Below are 19,277 nucleotides of genomic sequence, written 5' to 3' on the forward strand. Positions count from 1 at the left end.
TGGCTTCCCTAAGCCTCCCTGTTTCTAAGTTTACCTTGTGGCTTTCCTACGCCTCCCTGTTTCCAAGCTTAACTTGTAGCTTCCCTAAGCCTCCCTGTTTCCAAGCTTATCTTGTGGCTTCCCTACGCCTCCCTGTTTCCAAGCTTAACTTGTAGCTTCCCTAAGCCTCCCTGTTTCCAAGCTTATCTTGTGGCTTCCCTATGCCTCCCTGTTTCCAAGCTTAACTTGTAGCTTCCCTACGCCTTCCTGTTTCCAAGCTTAACTTGTAGCTTCCCTAAGCCTCCCTGTTTCCAAGCTTATCTTGTGGCTTCCCTATGCCTCCCTGTTTCCAAGCTTAACTTGTAGCTTCCCTACGCCTTCCTGTTTCCAAGCTTAACTTGTAGCTTCCCTAAGCCTCCCTGTTTCTAAGCTTATCTTGTGGCTTCCCTACGCCTTCCTGTTTCCAAGCTTAACTTGTAGCTTCCCTACGCCTTCCTGTTTCCAAGCTTAACTTGTAGCTTCCCTACATCTTCCTGTTTCCAAGCTTATCTTGTGGCTTCCCTACGCCTTCCTGTTTCCATACTTTGTGGCTTCCCTAAGCCTCCCTGTTTCCAAGCTTAACTTGTGGCTTCCCTAAGCCTCCCTGTTTCCAAGCTTATCTTGTGGCTTCCCTACACCTTCCTGTTTCCAAGCTTACCTTGTGGCTTCCCTATGCCTTCCTGTTTCCAAGCTTACTTTGTGGCTTCCCTAAGCCTCCGTGTTTCCAAGCTTATCTTGTGGCTTCCCTATGCCTTCCTGTTTCCAAGCTTACTTTGTGGCTTCCCTAAGCCTCCGTGTTTCCAAGCTTACTTTGTGGCTTCCCTATGCCTTCCTGTTTCCAAGCTTAACTTGTAGCTTCCCTACGCCTTCCTGTTTCCAAGCTTAACTTGTAGCTTCCCTACATCTTCCTGTTTCCAAGCTTATCTTGTGGCTTCCCTACGCCTTCCTGTTTCCATACTTTGTGGCTTCCCTAAGCCTCCCTGTTTCCAAGCTTAACTTGTGGCTTCCCTAAGCCTCCCTGTTTCCAAGCTTATCTTGTGGCTTCCCTACACCTTCCTGTTTCCAAGCTTACCTTGTGGCTTCCCTATGCCTTCCTGTTTCCAAGCTTACTTTGTGGCTTCCCTAAGCCTCCGTGTTTCCAAGCTTATCTTGTGGCTTCCCTATGCCTTCCTGTTTCCAAGCTTACTTTGTGGCTTCCCTAAGCCTCCGTGTTTCCAAGCTTACTTTGTGGCTTCCCTATGCCTTCCTGTTTCCAAGCTTAACTTGTGGCTTCCCTGCGCCTTCCTGTTTCCAAGCTTAACTTGTGGCTTCCCTAAGCCTCCCTGTTTCCAAGCTTACCTTGTAGCTTCCCTAAGCCTCCCTGTTTCCAAGCTTAACTTGTGGCTTCCCTAAGCCTCCCTGTTTCCAAGCTTACCTTGGGCTTCCCTAAGCTTCCTGTCTCAAGCTTGCCAGTATTAGTTATTAGGATCCCCGGCTGCGTGAGACACGACCGGGTTCCCTCACTTGGGCAGCCAGGAGACCTGTTCCTGCTTCCCCCTATGCCATCTCCCACTGCCTACACTGAGCTCCGCACACCAGCAGTGAATTTAAAGGTCCAGCGGCAGGAAAGTTCCCTGTGGCACGCGAAGATGACATCAGGCAGGGTGGGTATATATATATATATATATATATATACCCTGTCTTGCTTCCACCTCTTCGCCTCAGCAACGGGTCCTGCTCATTCTTGAGTGCAAGTTGTCTGTGTTTACGATCCTTGCCTTGATTCCAGCATTCCTGCCTTGCCTCCTGTTATTGATTCCTGGTTCCAGCATTCCTGTTCCTCATCTCCAGTCCCTGCCTTGCTCCTCGTCCCTACGGACTGATCTTCTAGTTCTGACCCTGCTTTGCCTGATTCGGCTTGACTTCCACCTGCCTTGACACTTGCCTGGTATCTCGACTCTGCTTGATCTCCGCCTGCCCTGACCTTCTGCCTGGCCTCTCGACTCTGCTTGTTCGTTGCCTGTCCTGACCTCTGGCCTGTCCCTTTCTACACTCATTCATTGCCTGCCTCGACCCTTGGCCTGTCCGACCCTGCTTCAGCTTTGTCTTCCAGTTCCTTACCTTGAGATACCTGCGCCTAAGTACTACCGGCCCACGTACCTCAAGGGCTCAACCCTGTGGGGACCGAGGGCTGGTATAGGTGAATGTCCAGTTGGGTCTTCTTCTCCTGTACCGCCTCCCAATGATGAGGACCAACAGTGGCCCTAACCTGGTGGTAGCAACAACCCCGTCTCGGCTCAAGGGTCCACCTCTCCAACATTAGTAACCTCTGTTTTGTTTCATCCATGATCTTGGTTCTTGCCTGAGTTCCAGACCCAACAGACATCAGGCTCCAGTCCTGCAGCCTGCATCTCAATTCTGCTCTGGCTTCTGTCTCCAGCCCTGCAGCCTGAATCCCCAGGCCTGTTCAGCTTCCTGAGTTTGTTCCTCTCCACTCCGGATTCCAGTCCAGCTTTAGCCTTAGGTCTCCTCCCTTGTTCAAGTCCTGTGGGCCACCAGAACCCAAGGGTTCAACCCAGTGGCGTAGCGAGGGTTGGGCGGCCGCCCCGAGCGCCGGGTCTAAGGGGGCGCCAAAAAGCTATTTAAATAAAAAAAGAAATTAGTATTTTAAGCCCAGATGTAAGTGTTGTTGAATACTGCAGCGGCGCTGCCAAGCACCGGCAGGTGTGTTGCGCGCTCCCGGTCTCTCCCGCTGCCGTTGCCGCCGGGCTGTCAGCACGTTCAAGCTCAGTGGGAACGGCAGCGGTGCTAGAAGAAGCTGTGGCACCTGCAGCTGGCCTTTTCTTCTTCCCGCGCCTGCCCCCCCCCCCCTCCCGTGACCCGGAACAGGAAGTGATACGCGGTGCGCGGGAAGGAGAAAGAGCCGTGCCACGTGATAAAGTAGCAGCGGCAGCTGCAGCATCGGTCCCCGAGCAATTGAAGCAGCCAGTAATCGAGAAAGGAGTCAGCAGCGTGAGCCTCCCGCGGCCGATGGGATTCTTCTTTCTTGGCCTGCGGGGGCTGCTGCAGCTCCCATTTGTGCTCCGGGGGAGGGGAGAGGAAGTGAGTGAGAGAAAGAGAGAGAAGCAGCCAGCCAGCCTGTGTGTGATTGACTGGTCAGAGAGCTGATGTGTGTGTGTGTGTGTGTGTGAGAGACAATGATTGCTCTGGGAGATGACTGATGTGTATGTGAGAGTGTGAGACATTAGTCAGGGAGGTAACTGATGTGTATGTTTGTGTGTGTGTGAGAGAGAGAAAAAGCATGGAAGTGAGAAGTCTGGGTATGTGGGAAAGCATGGGCGTAAGAAGCCTGGTGTTGTGGGGGTGAAAAAAAGCATGGGAGTGAGAAACCTGGGTGAGTGTGCATGCATGAGAGAGAGAGACTGCTTGGTAAGGTGACGGTGTGTGTGTGAGAGAAAAAGACTGGTGTGTGTGTGTGAATGTGAGAGAATGTGATTCAGGGAATGAGAAGCCTGTGCCCGTGGAGAGTGAGCATGGAAATGAGAGAGACTGGTGTGTGTGTAACAGAGAGAAAGTGATTATGGGAATGAGAAGCCTGTGCACGTGAAGAGTGAGCATGGGAGTGAGAAAACTGGGTGTGTGTGAGACACATCATGGGAGGGAGAAGCCTGTATATCTGAAAGAGAACATGGGAGTGAGAGACTGGTGAGTGTGTGTATGTGTGAGAGAGAGAAAGAAAGTGATTATGGGAATGAGAAGCCTGTGCATGTGGAGAGAACAAGCATGGGAGTGAGAGACTGGTGAGTAAGTGTGTGTGTGTGTGTGTGTGAGAGAGAGAGAGACAGAGAAAGTGATTATGAGAGTGAGAAGCCCATATATGTAAGTAGAACACGGGAGTGGGAAGCCTGTGTGTGTGTGTATGGCATGAGAGAAACTGTTCAGGAAGGTGACTGGTGTGTGTGTGCCAAAGACTGTTTGGGAGATGGTTGGTGTGTGAGAGACAGAAACTGGTCATGGGGGCATGACTGGTATGGTGTGTGTGTGAGAGACATGGGCACTAAGGAAGAGGACCATAAGTATTAGGGATGTGAATCGTTTTTTGACGATTTAAAATATCGTCCGATATATTTTAAATCGTCAAAAAATCGTTAGGGCCACGATACAATACCAATTCCCCCGATTTATCGTTAAAAAATCGTAAATCGGGGGAAGGGGGAGGGCAGGAAAACCGGCACACTAAAACCCCCTAAAACCCACCTCGACCCTTTAAATTAAATCCCCCATCCTCCCGAACCCCCCCCAATGCTTTAAATTACCTGGGGATCCGGCGGTGGTCCAGAACGGCGGCGGTCCGGAACGGCCCCCTCAATAGAATCGTGTTGTCTTCAGCCGGCGCCATTTTTCAAAATGGCCGCCGCAAAATGGCGGCGGCCATAGACAAAAACGATTCGACGGAGGAGGTCGTTCCGGACCCCCGCTGGACTTTTGGCAAGTCTTGTGGGGGTCAGGAGGCCCCCCCAAGCTGGCCAAAAGTTTCCTGGGAGTCCAGCGGGGTTCCGGGAGCGATTTCTTGCTGCGAATCGTTTTCGTACGGAAAATGGCGCCGGCAGGAGATCGAGTGCAGGAGGTCGTTCAGCGGCGGTCCGGAACCCCCGCTGAACGACCTCCTGCAGTCGATCTCCTGCCGGCGCCATTTTCCGTACGGAAACGATTCGCGGCAAGAAATCGCTCCCGGAACCCCGCTGGACTCCAAGGAAACTTTTGGCCAGCTTGGGGGGGCCTCCTGACCCCCACAAGACTTGCCAAAAGTCCAGCGGGGGTCCGGAACTACCTCCTCCGTCGAATCGTTTTTGTCTATGGCCGCCGCCATTTTGCGGCGGCCATTTTGAAAAATGGCGCCGGCTGAAGACAACACGATTCTATTGAGGGGACCGTTCCGGACCGCCGCCGTTCTGGACCACCGCCGGATCCCCAGGTAATTTAAAGCATTTGGGGGGGGTTCGGGAGGGTGGGGGATTTAATTTAAAGGGTCGGGGTGGGTTTTAGGGGGGTTTAGTGTGCCGGCTCACGATTTTAACGATTTTTCACGATAGTTTACACACCCAAACGGCAACAATATGATTCCCTCCCCCTCCCTGCCGAAATCGATCGTTAAGACGATCGAGGACACGATTCACATCTCTAATAAGTATAGAGCTTAGCTTCTACTGCTGCTTCTGGTGTGTGCCACAGCCTGCAGGGAAGGGGAGTAGGAGAGCTGCTGGAGGGGGTAAGTAAAGGTAGCTTTTTAAGTTTATTTTTCTTGATTGACTGCCATTTTAATTGTGTGATGTCTGCTTTTTTGAAATATTTTATTGGTGTTTGGAGAATTTTTAATATTTTTTATGAGTTTTTAATTGTTGGATGTTTTTCTGTTTATAGCTGTTTTGAAACATTTATTTTGCTTATTGGTATAGTTTTACAATTATTTTTGTGTGGGGATCTATAGCTGCTTGCTGGATCTGTTTTTAGGACCGGATTTAATATTTGTAGTATTGCCTTTTCATAGACAGGGTTGCTCCTGTTTAATGCGAAACCCTATCTATGAGTGTATTCCATAATACAGGTGTAACTGTGTGCGGATTAGTTTATGTGCATTACTACAGATCCTGGGAGTATGTTAAACCAGTAATAGTAATACTATAATACTGTGGGGGGTACCTGGTCAGCAAGGCTAGGTCTGCTTGTACCCGGTGGCTTGCTGGGATTTGTAGTTCTTGTTTTCTCGGCGATAAGCAGAACCAGGCCTGGCTCCCTTGTACATTGGGAAGTCGCAGTTCCTGGGGTTTGCCGATCTGTTATTGCTTTGTTCATCCGCTCCGACTAGCTCACTGAATAGCTTGCTAGAGTTGACCTCAGAAGGTATTTATATTTTTGTAATAAAAAGCGTGCACTCTCTCTTACAACTACACTTCGTCATTTTGAAACATTTGTTCTGCTCTACATCAGGGTGGTGACTAAATAGCGCGCTTTCCAAGAAAGATCAATGCAGCAACTTTGGTGCTTTCATCATGTAAATTACCTAGGTAGAAAGAAATATTAGTAGTTATAGTAAATACTGTACAGTATGAATCAGAGCAGGGGCTAAGTTCTTGCATTGACTTGCAATGTTACCGTCAATTTTTACGCAAGATGCAAATCATTGATGGAGGGAGGGGGCGCCGAAGAAGTCTCTTGCCCCGGGCGCCAAATTGTCTAGCTACGCCACTGGTTCAACCTGTGGTAAAGGTGGCTAGTATAGGCCGAAGATCCTCTAGCCTAGTCTACCCCTGGCGTCCTGACTGCTCAATCCTAACAAGTACAAAGTAGCATTTAAAGTTATGACAGCTGAAAAGCAGTTCTCTTGTCCATGCCAGGATCACTGTGCTATATGATCCTGGCCGATTCCAGCGTTACTGAGGTAATAACACTGGAAGCGTACTTTACACTGCATGCTATAAAATAGTCTGGCCGTGTGTGTGCCAGCACCATTCCTAATTTTATCAGTTTGTCCCCAGTTTGCCCAGTTAGGAGCTAGGTCCTCAAACCCCCCCATAATTTAATAGCCTTCACTCATCCCAGGTAGCACCAACCCTTAAAACCCCACAGATCTGCCTATTTTTCTTTCTTTTTTAACTTAGACATCCATCCATAACAGAAGTAAAGTTATTCAGGAGGGAGCCTCAGCATGCGCCGGATTGCATATCTATGCACATATTTCAGGGTCATGCCCCAAAATGCCTATGCCGCACCCGCTCCCCACCCCTTTACGTAAACTTTTGAGATGTGTGCACTCCGGGAGATATGGGCGTACTTTCAGTGGCTTTTAAAATCCACTCGGTGCGCGAGCCTGACATATTTGCGCATCCCCTAATTAATGCACATGTTAGGCTTTTAAAATTCAACTTTTAGATTTTGAGCCCTCTGGGGACAGAGAAATGCCTACAATACCTAATATACTCCACTTTGGAGTGCCTGAAAAGCAGAATATAAATCAAATATATTAAGACACCAAGTAAGGATACACTGGCCAGGAGAATTTTTGACATCATTTTCAGGAGCTAAGGTTGTATTTATCCTCTCAGAAAATGGGAACTGGGTCATGAGCTTCGTCTGGAAATCCTCTCTGCGTTCATACTCCTTTCCCCGATAGATAAAAACTTTATTCTGAAAGGCATCAACAGAATTAACTCAGACACAGGAAAATGGAGTGTGCTGTATGCCAATGTGTACCTGGATGGAAAACAACAATATATCTGCTGCAAAGTGCTTAAATAGCTGCATGTGCAGAGATGGACAGAAGGCACAGTGTTCATAATCTGTATGGGGTAGACAAAGTACACAGCACACATAAATACTTGTAATGGACAGAGGGTATACAAATGTATGGAATCTGTATTTATAGGTAATACCATATATATTATTTTGTTCGCCTAGGCCTTTCTGTCGGGCAGATACAGTAAAAGTCGCGGGAGAGCGGGCAAGCGCTCGCTCTCCTGTGCGCGCAATTTAGTATCGGCCCACATGCAAATGAGGGCCTGCGGTAAAAAGAGGCGCTAGGGACACTAGCGCGTCCCTAGCGCTTCTTTTTTGACAGGAGCGGCGGCTGTCAGCGCGTTTGACAGCCGACGCTCAATTTTGCCGGCGTCGGTTCTCAAACCCGCTGACAGCCACGGGTTCGGAAATCAGATGCCGGCAAAACTGAGCAAAACTGAGTGTCTGGTTTTCGACCCACTAGCCATGGGCCAATTTTACTTTTTTTTTAAAACATTTTTAATTATTTTTAACTTTTGGGACCTCCGACTTAATGTGCACTTTCCCGGTGCCGGCAGAAATTAACGCCTACCTTTGGGTAGGCACTAATTTCTGAAAGTAAAATGTGCAGCTTGGCTGCTTGGCTGCACATTTTACTTACTGAATCGCGCGGGAATAACTAATAGGGCCATCAAAGGAAAATTAGGTTCTTACCTGATAATTTTCGTTCCTGTAGTACCAAGGATCAGTCCAGACTGCTGGTTATGCCTCCCCTCCAGCAGATGGAGTCAGAGAGAAAACTGAAAGCACCCCCTAGATATACTGGTGTGCCACCTGCCATCCTTCAGTATAATTAATATCAAAGCAGAAGAAATGGAAACCATCCCTCCGCCAAAATAGCCAGTGATTTACTATGGCAACTGAATAGATCAATTAGTAAAATTTTGTAAAATTAAGCATTAACATTGCCCAAAACACTATTCCTTCAAACAAGAAAACAAAGCCAAACGGTAACGAAATGGATAACCACTTACCGGACACCTGAAACCTGATACCTGAAAGAGCTGAAAAGATACAGTTCCGAGCGGACTCTCCTGAAACACAGTACTGGGCGGGCGTCTGGACTGATCCTTGGTACTACAGGAACGAAAATTATCAGGTAAGAACCTAATTTTCCTTTCCCTGTACGTACCAGGATCAGTCCAGACTGCTGGGATGTACCCGAGCCAACTTAAATGGGGTGGGACCCCGAGAGTCCCGTTCGAATTACACTGCTTCCAAAGGAAGCAGCTGACGGCCCTCGAACATCAAGCCGATAATGTCGAGCGAAGGTATGCAACGACTTCCACGTGGCCGCTCTGCAAATCTCTTGGCTAGAAACCAGGTGACTTTCCGCCCACGAAGTCGCTTGAGAACGCAGTGAATGGGCCTTGAGCCCCTCAGGAACGGCCTTACCACAACCAATGTATGTGGAAGCGATCGAGCCCTTCAACCAATGGGCAATAGTTGCTTTGGACGCCTGTAGCCCCTTCTTGGGGCCCTGCCACAAGACAAACAGGTGATCAGACCTTCGAAAATCATTGGTGACCTCCAAATATTGCATGAGTACTCGACGAACATCCAAACACCTCAAATCTGCCCCTTGAGAAGACTTTAGCTCTGTCGCCGAGAAAGAAGGCAATTCCACCGTCTGATTTACATAAAAGCCGATACCACCTTAGGTAAGAAGGAAAGTACCGTACGTAACGACACACCTGATTCTGAAATACGCAAGAACGGTTCTCTACATGAAAGAGCTTGCAACTCCAATACCCAACGAGCGGACGCGATGGCCTCTAAAAACACCGTTTTGAAAGTTAAATCCTTTAAGGAGGCCCGCCGGAGAAGCTCAAAGGGGGCCGCATTGAGGCCTTTGAGAACCAAGTTCAAATTCCAAGATGGACAAGGAACCCTCAGCAGAGGACGCAAGTTCCGAATACCACGTAAAAATCGTGCTACATCTGGGTGACAGGCGAGAGAGGACACATCAACCTTTCCTCTCAAACAACCCAGAGCCGCTACTTGAACCCTCAGCGAACTGTAAGCCAAACCCTTCTTCAATCCATCCTGCAAAAACGTAAGGATTTGAGCTACCGAAGCCCGGCGTGGCGTAATCTTTAAGACACCGCACCAGGAGTCAAACACCTTCCACATTCTGGCGTAATTAAGCGTAGTAGAGGGCCTTCGTGCCCGAAGCAGCGTGGAAATGACAGGTTCGGAATATCCCTTCTTCCTCAATTGTCTCCTCTCATAAGCCAAGCTGCCAGACAAAAGTGATCCGCCAGATCGAAAAATACCGGTCCCTGCCGAAGGAGGTTCGGAAGATGACTGAGACGTAAAGGCCCATCCGTCGCAAGATGAACTAGATCCGCGAACCATGGTCGTCTTGGCCACTCCGGGGCCACTAGAATCACCCGACCGCGATGCGATTCTATGCGTCTTAACACCTTACCTATCAGGGGCCACGGAGGAAACACAGAGGAGGACGTGATGAGGCCATGGAAGCACTAGGGCATCTACGCCTTCTGACCCGTGTTCTCGCCTTCGGCTGAAGAACCGCGCTGCCTTTGCATTTAGCCGAGTCGCCATCAGGTCCAGATGCGGAATCCCCCATCGCAGGCTGATGAGACTCATCGCCTCGTCCGAGAGCTCCCACTCTCCGGGATCCAAGTGTTGTCGACTGAGATAATCCGCCTGAACGTTGTCTACGCCTGCAATGTGTGTGGCCGCGATGCGGGATAGATAACGCTCCACCCAGGTCATTAACAACGATGCTTCGGCCGCCACCGGCCGACTCCTTGTGCCGCCCTGGCGATTTATATATGCTACTGTGATTGCGTTGTCCGAAAGGACTCGAACCGCCCGACCTTGTACCAGCGGAAGAAGATGGCACAAGGCTAGACGTACCGCTCTGGTCTCCAGACGGTTGATGGACCAACAGGCCTGGCGAGGGGACCACGTTCCCTGTACCGCTCTTGATTGACAGACCGCTCCCCAGCCCGTCAGACTGGCATCCGTTGTCATTACCACCCACGGAGGAGAATCGAGATCTACCCCTTGCAAGAGGTGGGCCGGGATCAACCACCAAGCTAGGCTTGACCATGCCAGCTCCAGCAGCGGCAACTGGACGCCGTAATCCCTGGATCTCTGGTCCCAGCGAGAAAGAAGAGCCGTTTGCAAAGGACGCATATGCGCAAAAGCCCACGGCACCATCTCCAGAGTAGAAACCATATGTCCAATGACCTGCAAATAATCCCAGGCTGTAGGTAACGGGAGATCCAGTAGGTTCTGTACCTGAATCATCAGGTTTTCCAGTCTCTGCTGAGTCAGGAATACCTTGCCCACCAAGGTATCGAAACATGCCCCCAAAAATTCCAAACGCTGCCTCGGAACCAGCTGGCTCTTTCCAAAGTTGACTACCCAACCTAGCGACTGCAGTTGCTGAACCACCAACTGGACTGCTCGCCTGCACGAGTCCTCCGACTTTGCCCGGATAAGACAATCGTCGAGGTAGGGATGCACCAATATTCCTTGACGGCGCAGAAAAGCAGCGACTACTACGAGGACTTTGGTAAACACTCTCGGAGCCATGGCTAACCCGAACGGGAGGGCGCGAAACTGAAAGTGTTCCCCCAACACCATGAACTTCAGGTACCTCTGGTGACGTTCCCTGATCCCAATGTGAAGATACGCCTCGGCCAGATCCAAAGAAGCCAAAAATTCTCCCCTGTGGACGGCCGCAATAACAGATCGTAGAGTTTCCATGCAAAAGCGAGGAACGCGCAAGGCCCTGTTTACTCTCTTCAAATCCAAAATCAGCCGGAACGTACCTTCCTTCTTGGGGACCAGGAAGTAAATGGAATACCAACCCGTCCTGGTCTCGTCTGGTGGAACGGGCACCACTGCACCCAGGGATCATAACCGGGTCACAGTTTGGGCTATAACCAGTTGCTTTTCCGGAGGACCACAAGGAGATATCATAAAAAGATCCCGGAGGGCCCGAGCAAATTCCAACTCGTAACCGTGACAAACCACGTCGAGGACCCACTGGTCTGAAGTGATCTTGACCCATTCCTCCCAAAACTGGGACAACCGACCTCCGATGAGTGGGAAGGAGGAATGGGCCTGCGCGCCTTCATTGTGCAGGTTTGCCGACAGCCAAACCCTGCGAGGATCCCAGTCGCTGCGGGCGTCTGCCTCGAAAGGAAGGAGTCCAAGTCTGGGACCTGGGTCCCTGCTGTTTTTGGGAAAAGGAGCCTCCCCTTCCCATGCGAAACCGGTGTTGCCCTCGAAACCGGGACCGCGTATTTCCGAAAGAACGAAACTGACGGGGTTTGTCCTCCGGCAACTTATACACCTTATTGTCCCCCAAGTCTTTGATGAGTTGATCCAACTCCTCACCAAACAACAACTTCCCCTTGAAGGGAAAAGAGGCTAACCGCTTTTTAGAAGAGGCATCCGCCGACCAACGACGGAGCCACAGTAAACACCTAGCAGCAACAGCCGAGGACATAGTGCGAGCCGAGGTTCTCAGTAAATCATACAGGGCATCCGCTGTATAAGCAACCGCCGCTTCCACACAATTGGCCTGTTCCGCCTCTTCCGGTGGGAGTTCCTGGGTGGTTAGCAATTGTTGAACCCAGCGGAGGGTGGCCCTCTGGACCATACTGCTACAAGCCGCTGCCCGGACCCCCAAAGCCGCTATCTCAAAAATGCGCTTTAATAGGACCTCTAACTTTCGGTCCTGGAGATCTTTCAAGGCTACCCCTCCCGTGACGGGGATGGTAGTATGCTTAACCACAGCTGTGACTGCCGAGTCCACCGAAGGGACCTTAAAGATCTCCAACGAATCCGAGGGCAGAGGATATAACTTATTCATTGCCCTGCTAACGCGCAGGGATGCCTCCGGAACCTCCCATTCCTTAGATACGATCTGTAACACCTTGGAATGTAATGGAAAAGTTTGCGGGGGGGGCTCTCAGACCCGCCATAGCTACATCCCCAGTGGAAGTATCCGTCTCATGCTGCGGCGCTGGGATTTCCAACTCCTTCAAAACATGAAGGATCAAATAGTTAAGCTCGTCTTTGCCAAACAGGCGCAAAACCAGGGGGTCGTCCCCTTCGAGAGACCCCTGAGCATCTGAGACATCCGCCCCTGCCCCATCAGGTGAGCCTTGGGTGAGATCCGGGACCCCCGGACCATCTGCACCCCCTAGTGAGTGAGTTCCTGTTTTGTCTGAAGCTCCCGCCTTTTCCTGGGCCCCAGACTTTTCCTGAACCGAAGACACCTGAGGAACCTTTGTAGGGGGGGGGAGTCGTCTGGCTCCCAACCTGCTTCTACCTATAAAAAGGCCTGGTGCATCAAAAGTACAAATTTTGAAGAGAAAGGCACCTTTCTTTTAACTGATCCCTGAGGGGGGGGGGGCTCTTGGGGCATTGAATTCGGCGTCACTGCGAGGGCTCAATGCCGGCTGTGAGAGCGGAGAAAAATCCTCCTCCTCTGACGCGGAATCTATAGGCTGCCACTTGGACAAGATGGCTGCCGGCTCCCCCTCACAGGGAGGCGGGGCCGACGATCGCGCCGTCGACAGCCTACCCAGCCGTGCCGAAGAGGACGGAGTCGTGCCGCTGCGGGCAGCGCTCGGCCCCCGGGAGGGTTCCTCGCCCCCAGGAATGCAGCGGGAGCAGAGACCCTCCCGGGAGAGTCACGCCCCCGCCCTCCCACAGGCCGTGCAGGCCGAAGAACGCGGCATCGAGGAACAAGAAGAAAAGCGTGCCAAAAGTAAGCTCCCTCTGCAAGCGCCACTAACGCCGGGTGAAAACTTCCACCCCCTCCGGAGTCCCTGGTCAAATTAATTAATGGCGCGGCAGGCTAGGGCTGTAAACTAAATCACTGCCTGCTACCAACAGGACTTACGTGCCCTTTATCTACCTTTTTCTTTTTTTTTTTTTTTTACAAAGGTAAAGCCCTCTTCAGATAAAAATCTGGAATAATTGTACTTCTGGGGGGGGGGGAGGGTGACCAGCCCACCGGTAAGCTCTCCCCCAGGACCAAAAGGGACACTAATCCGGGCAAATCAATGAGAGCCAAGCTCTCAGTGCCTGCCTATACGCTGCGCTATAGAAAACACCAAAACAACCGCTAGAGAAAATCTACAGCACTTTTTTTTTTTTAACTAACAAAGAAAGAGAATGACACTAGTTGATCTAGACAGCATAGTCAGTATAATCATAAATAACACCTGAAAAGATTGTTTTAGTCAGGACAGACAGGACCGCAGGTTATGCCTCTCAATCTGCTGGAGTCAGAGGAAATACTGAAGGATGGCAGGTGGCACACCAGTGTATCTAGGGGGTGCTTTCAGTTTTCTCTCTGACTCCATCTGCTGGAGGGGAAGCATAACCAGCAGTCTGGACTGATCCTGGTACGTACAGGGAACATGCATTTGCATGTTGTGGGCGCTATTAGTTTCGGGGGGGGGGTTGGAACCGCGTTTTCGATGTGCTATTACCCCTTACTGAATAAGGGGTAAAGCTAGCGCGTCGAAAATGCGCATCCAAACGCGTGTTAACACTGTACTGTATCAGCCTGTGGTGATTCACAAATCCTAATAAATGTAAATGTAGTATGCTATATAGGACACAGTATATACAGAGAGCTTATAATACAGTAATTTAATTTCAAGGCTTGAAGTACTTGGTGTACTGGTTCTGTGCAGGCTGTGATCACATACTGTATCATGTAGAGATGATACTGTCCATGAGCTTTGCAGTATAGATTTCCCTACCTTGCACCTCTGAATCCAGGCATTTACCCCGAGGAGAATATGCAGAGTACTGGGAATGGGGTGGTGGAAGAGGGTTATTGTTTTATTATATTTGTAGAGATCAATGTGCAGAGGAGTTTGTCTGGCTAAGTTTGGGACTCTGCTGGTAAGCCCAAGTTTTGAAGTTCCTACCCTGCACAATTACCGGATTAAAATATAATCTGATACAAAAGAGGCAGGGCATTCTGGTGGCATGACTACTAGCTGGGTAAACGTAACTGGTCAAGTCTAGAACAAATATGAATTAACATCTCAGCAATTCAAGTCTTACATATACATCTTAGAATCTTTTTCACTTATTGTTCATTTTTTTCTTCACAATTTCCTTCTGTGCTATTTTATCCAGATACTATACTTCTATATATGGTAGGTATGTGCTAGAGAGATTTACCTGGAGGAATGTGGGGAATCCTAGCCCATAATATCCAACAGCAAAGTAATCAGGTTTGGGTCTTAGAATCTTCATAATGTTTTCATAGAACTTTGCTTGTTGTATCTGAAGAAAACAGAAATGGTCATTTACTGAGTCTCCCATGAATCGGTCTTTAGCTGATCATAAGAATGTGTTTTATCATAATGTTTTTCCAACACATAATTTTATGCTACATTTTATAGACTGACCACAGATGTTTTAATGAAGAATGACCCTCATTTATCTCCATGTTTTGTCCCTTGAACTTTTAGAATTGTCCACGAATATCTCATATAAATGGAGCAATTTGCTATGGTGACCCACTTCTGCCCATTGAAATCAACAGAGTCACTTGCCAGGGCAACCTCCAGTCAACCGTGACACCAATGGACTGCCTTATTGTTTAAAGTAATTGAATAAATCCTATTATTACTATTATTAATTATTCATGTTGAACTACCAGATGCATAGGGAAATATGGGAGGGAGGTTCTGGGAGCCAAATTTAGGAGTTTAGGTAGGAAGCTGAAAACCAGAACCTCCAGGGTGGCATTCTCTGAAATGCTTCCTGTTCCAAGTGCAGGTCCCCAGAGGCAGGCAGAGCTCTAGAGTTTCAATGCATGGATGAGATGATGGTGCAGGGAAGAGGGATTCAGCTTTGTAAGGAACTGGGGAAACCTTTGGGGACAGGGGGATGCTTTTGGGGAAAGGGGATGCTAATGATTTACGAATTATCCCTAAGAACTGAAAAGCAGGTTGTTAATACAAACAAAAAACACACTTTGAAATGTCTGTATGCCAATGCTAGAAGTATAAGAAGTAAGATGGGAGAGTTAGAGTGTATAGCAGCAAATAATGAGATTGACATAATTGGAATCACAGAGACTTGGTAGAAGGAGAAGAACCAATGGGACAGTGCTATATCAAGGTACAAATTATATCGCAATGACAGGGAGGACCAACTTGGTGGGCGTGTGGCACTCTATGTCCAACAGGATAAAAATCATACAAGAGACTAAATGCTCAGTAGAATCTATGAGGCAGATTTTCAAAGGGGTACGCGCGTAAGATATGCGTGTAACCCCCGAAAAGCTGCCCCTTCCACCCCCTGCGCGCGCCAAGCCTAGGTTGCATAGGCTCAGCGGCGCGCACAAGCCCCGGGACGCATGTAAGTCCCGGGGCTTTCCTGGGGGGGCATGTCGGGGGGCATGTTGCAGCCGGTGCGTCATCAGGGGGCGTTCTGGGGGCGTTCCGGGGGCAGGGCCGCGGGCATAAAATCATGAGAGGTCTAGTACAGGTAGATGTGAATCGGTTATTTACTCTTTCGGATAGTAGAAAGACTAGAGGGCACTCCATGAAGTTAGCATGGGGCACATTTAAAACTAATCGGAAAAAGTTCTTTTTTACTCAACGCACAATTAAACTCTGGAATTTGTTACCAGAGGATGTGGTTAGTGCAGTTAGTATAGCTGTGTTTAAAAAAGGATTGGATAAGTTCTTGGAGGAGAAGTCCATTACCTGCTATTAAGTTCACTTAGAGAATAGCCACTGACATTAGCAATGGTTACATGGAATAGACTTAGTTTTTGGGTACTTGCCAGGTTCTTATGGCCTGGATTGGCCACTGTTGGAAACAGGATGCTGGGCTTGATGGACCCTTGGTCTGACCCAGTATGGCATTTTCTTATGTTCTTATGACAGGGTAAATGGAACATCAGGACTTGCTAGAGACATAAAGTTCCTGGATGTAATAAATGACTGATTCATGGAACAATTGGTTCAGGAACCAACAAGAGAGGGAGCTATTTTAGATTTAATTCTTAGTGAAACGCAGGATTTGGTGAGAGAGGTAACGGTGGTGGGGCCACTTGGCAACAGTGATCATAACATTATCAAATTTAAAATAATAACTGGAAAGGGGATAATAAATAAATCTGCAGCTCTAACACACAGAGGTAGATCTTCAAAGGATACGCGAGCGCGTACTTTTTTTCGCGCAGCAGGCGCGAACAAAAGTACGCTGGATTTTATAAGATACACGCGTAGCCGCACGTATCTTATAAAATCCGGGGTCGTCGCGCACAAGGGGTGCACATTTGTGCAACCTGCGCGCGCCGAGCCCAGCGCGGCCTGCGTGTTCCCTCCGATTTCGGAGCGGCCTCGGAGGAAACTTTTCTTCGCCCTCCACCCACCTTCACCTCCCTTCCCCTACCTAAATCTAACCCCCCCCCGGCCCTATCTAAACCCCCCCCCCTTACCTTTGTCGGCAATGTTACGCCTGCTGAAAGCAGGCGTAACATTGCGCGCGTCGGCCGGCTGCCCCGCTCCGTGGTCCGGTCCCGGGGGCTGTTCCGGAGGCCGCGGCCACGCCCCCGGAACGCCCCTGGGCCATAACCACGCCCACGTCGCCGCCCACGAAATGCCGCGCCCCGCCCCCTAAACGCCGCGTCATCACGCCCCGCCCCCGCCACACCCCCGCCACGCCCCTGCCAGGAAGCCCCAGGACTTACGAGCGTCCCGGGGCTTTACGTGCGCCGGCGGCCTATGCAAAATAGGCACACCGGCGCGCGAGGGCCCTGCGCACGTAAATCTGGAAGGATGTACACGCGCGGCCCTTTTAAAATCCGCCCCACAGCTTTCAAAAGGGAAACTTTGATAAAATGAGGAAAATAGTTAGAAAAAAACTGAAAGGTGCAGCTGCAAAGGTTAAAAGTGTTCAACAGGCTTGGACATTGTTTAAAAATACAATCCTAGAGGCGCAGTCCATATGTATTCGTGCATTAAGAAAGGTGGAAGGATTACCGTCATGGTTAAAAGGTGAGGTGAAAGAGGCTATTTTAGCCAAAAAAACATCCTTCAGAATTGGAAGAAGGATCCATCTGAAGAAAATAGGATAAAACATAAGCATTGTCAAGTTAAGTTTTCATTGATAAGACAGGCGAAGAGAGAATTTGAAATGAAGTTGCCATAGAGGCAAAAACTCATAATAAAAACTTTTTTTAATATATCCGAAGCAAAACACCTGTGAGGGAGTCGGTTGGACCATTAGATGACCGAGGGGGTTAAAGGGGCTCTTATGGAAGATAAGGCCATTGCAGAAAGACTAAATGAATTCTTTGCTTCTGTGTTTACTAATGAGGATGTTGGGGAGATACCAGTTCCGGAGATGGTTTTCAGGGGTGATGAGTCAGACGAACTGAACGAAATCACTGCGAACCTGGAAGATGTAGTAGGCCACACTGACAAACTAAAGAGTAGCAAATCACCTGGACCGGATAGTATGCATCCTAGGGTACTGAAGGAACTAAAAAATGAAAATTCTGATCTATTAGTTAAAATTTTTAACCTATCATTAAAATCATCCATTGTACCTGAAGACTGGAGGGTGGCCAATGTAACCCCGGACCACTGGGACTTAGATGGGCCCATGAAGATGGAAGATTCGTCGAAGTCCAGTCCGGGATCAGAAGTCAGAGGATCACCGGTCACCAGTCCAAGGTCAAACACCAGAGAATCGCCAATTACGAGTCTGAAGTCAAACACCAGAAGGTCATCCAGGAGCAGGAACAAGAGTACCAGAGGCACCAACAGACTCATGGGAGTGAGCAGACTCGTTGCCAAGTCAAAGAACAGGAAGAGGAAGCCTCTTAAATACTTCCCTAAGCCTGACCTATCTGCAGCAGCTGGAGCTGGTTATGGAGCTGGTTAAGGTGATGAGGCCCCTTTAAATGCCTGCAGGAGGCGCAGCCACACGCCTAAGAGGAGGGCCGTCCGAGGAGGAACCAGGAAGTGCTGCAGTGTGGCCTGACACCGCGAAGAGGAGATCGAGGGGAGCTCCCTTCGTCGGGAAACGTGGCAGGGGCTTGGCCGGAGGGACTTCCCCGAGGGAGGAGAACAGAAGCCTGCCATGGGAATGCCTCCCTGCCATCGCTGAGGTGACAGTGGTGGTCCCAATGCTGCGGAGGGAGGTAGGAAGGGCCAGCCACGGACGGCCGCGGCTGGGAGTTATAACACTCAAGATCAAAATCGTAGAGCATATAGAAATACATAGTTTAATGGAACACAGTCAACATGGATTTACCCAAGGGAAGTCTTGCCTAACAAATCTGCTTCATTGTTTTGAAGGGGTTAATAAACATATTGATAAAGGTGAACCAGTAGATGTAGTGTATTTGGATTTTCTGAAGGCGTTTGACAAAGTCCCTCATGAGAGGCTTTTAAGAAAACTAAAAAGTCATGGGATAGGAGGCGATGTCCTTTCGTGGATTACAAACTGGTTAAAAGACAGACAGAGAGTAGGATTAAATGGTCAATATTCTCAGTGGAAAAGGGTGGACAGTGGAGTGCCTCAGGGATCTGTGCTTGGACCAGTGCTTTTCAATGTATGTATAAATAATCTGTAAAGGAATGCGATGAGTGAGGTTATCAAATTTGCGGATGATGCAAAATTATTCAGAGTAGTTAAATCAAAAGCGGATTGTGATAAATTACAGAAGGACCTTGCAAGACTGGAAGATTGGGCATCCAAATGGCAGATGAAATTTGATGTGGACGGGTGTAGGGTGTTGCATATAGGGAAAGATAACCCTTGCTGTAGTTACACGATGTTGGGTTCCATATTAGGAGCTACCACCCAGGAAAAGATCTAGGCATCATTGTGGATAATACTTTAAAACTGTAGGCTCAGTGTGCTGCAGCAGTCAAAAAAGCAAACAGAATGTTAGGAAGTAT

The 19,277-nt window shown here is 49.2% G+C and overlaps 1 protein-coding gene across 1 annotated transcript in view; it reads right to left on the bottom strand.

Annotated features, from left to right (window-relative positions):
* The window catches only part of LOC115079628 (dedicator of cytokinesis protein 2-like), a 991,955-nt gene that overhangs the window by 132,828 nt on the left and 839,850 nt on the right, over nt 1-19,277 (bottom strand). Inside the window, 2 exon segments of the mRNA XM_029583335.1 lie at nt 7,041-7,182; nt 14,527-14,631. Coding sequence (XP_029439195.1) covers nt 7,041-7,182; nt 14,527-14,631 — 247 coding nt within the window.

The sequence above is a fragment of the Rhinatrema bivittatum genome, chromosome 18 (assembly GCF_901001135.1).
Source record: "Rhinatrema bivittatum chromosome 18, aRhiBiv1.1, whole genome shotgun sequence".
Classification (NCBI taxonomy): domain Eukaryota; kingdom Metazoa; phylum Chordata; class Amphibia; order Gymnophiona; family Rhinatrematidae; genus Rhinatrema; species Rhinatrema bivittatum.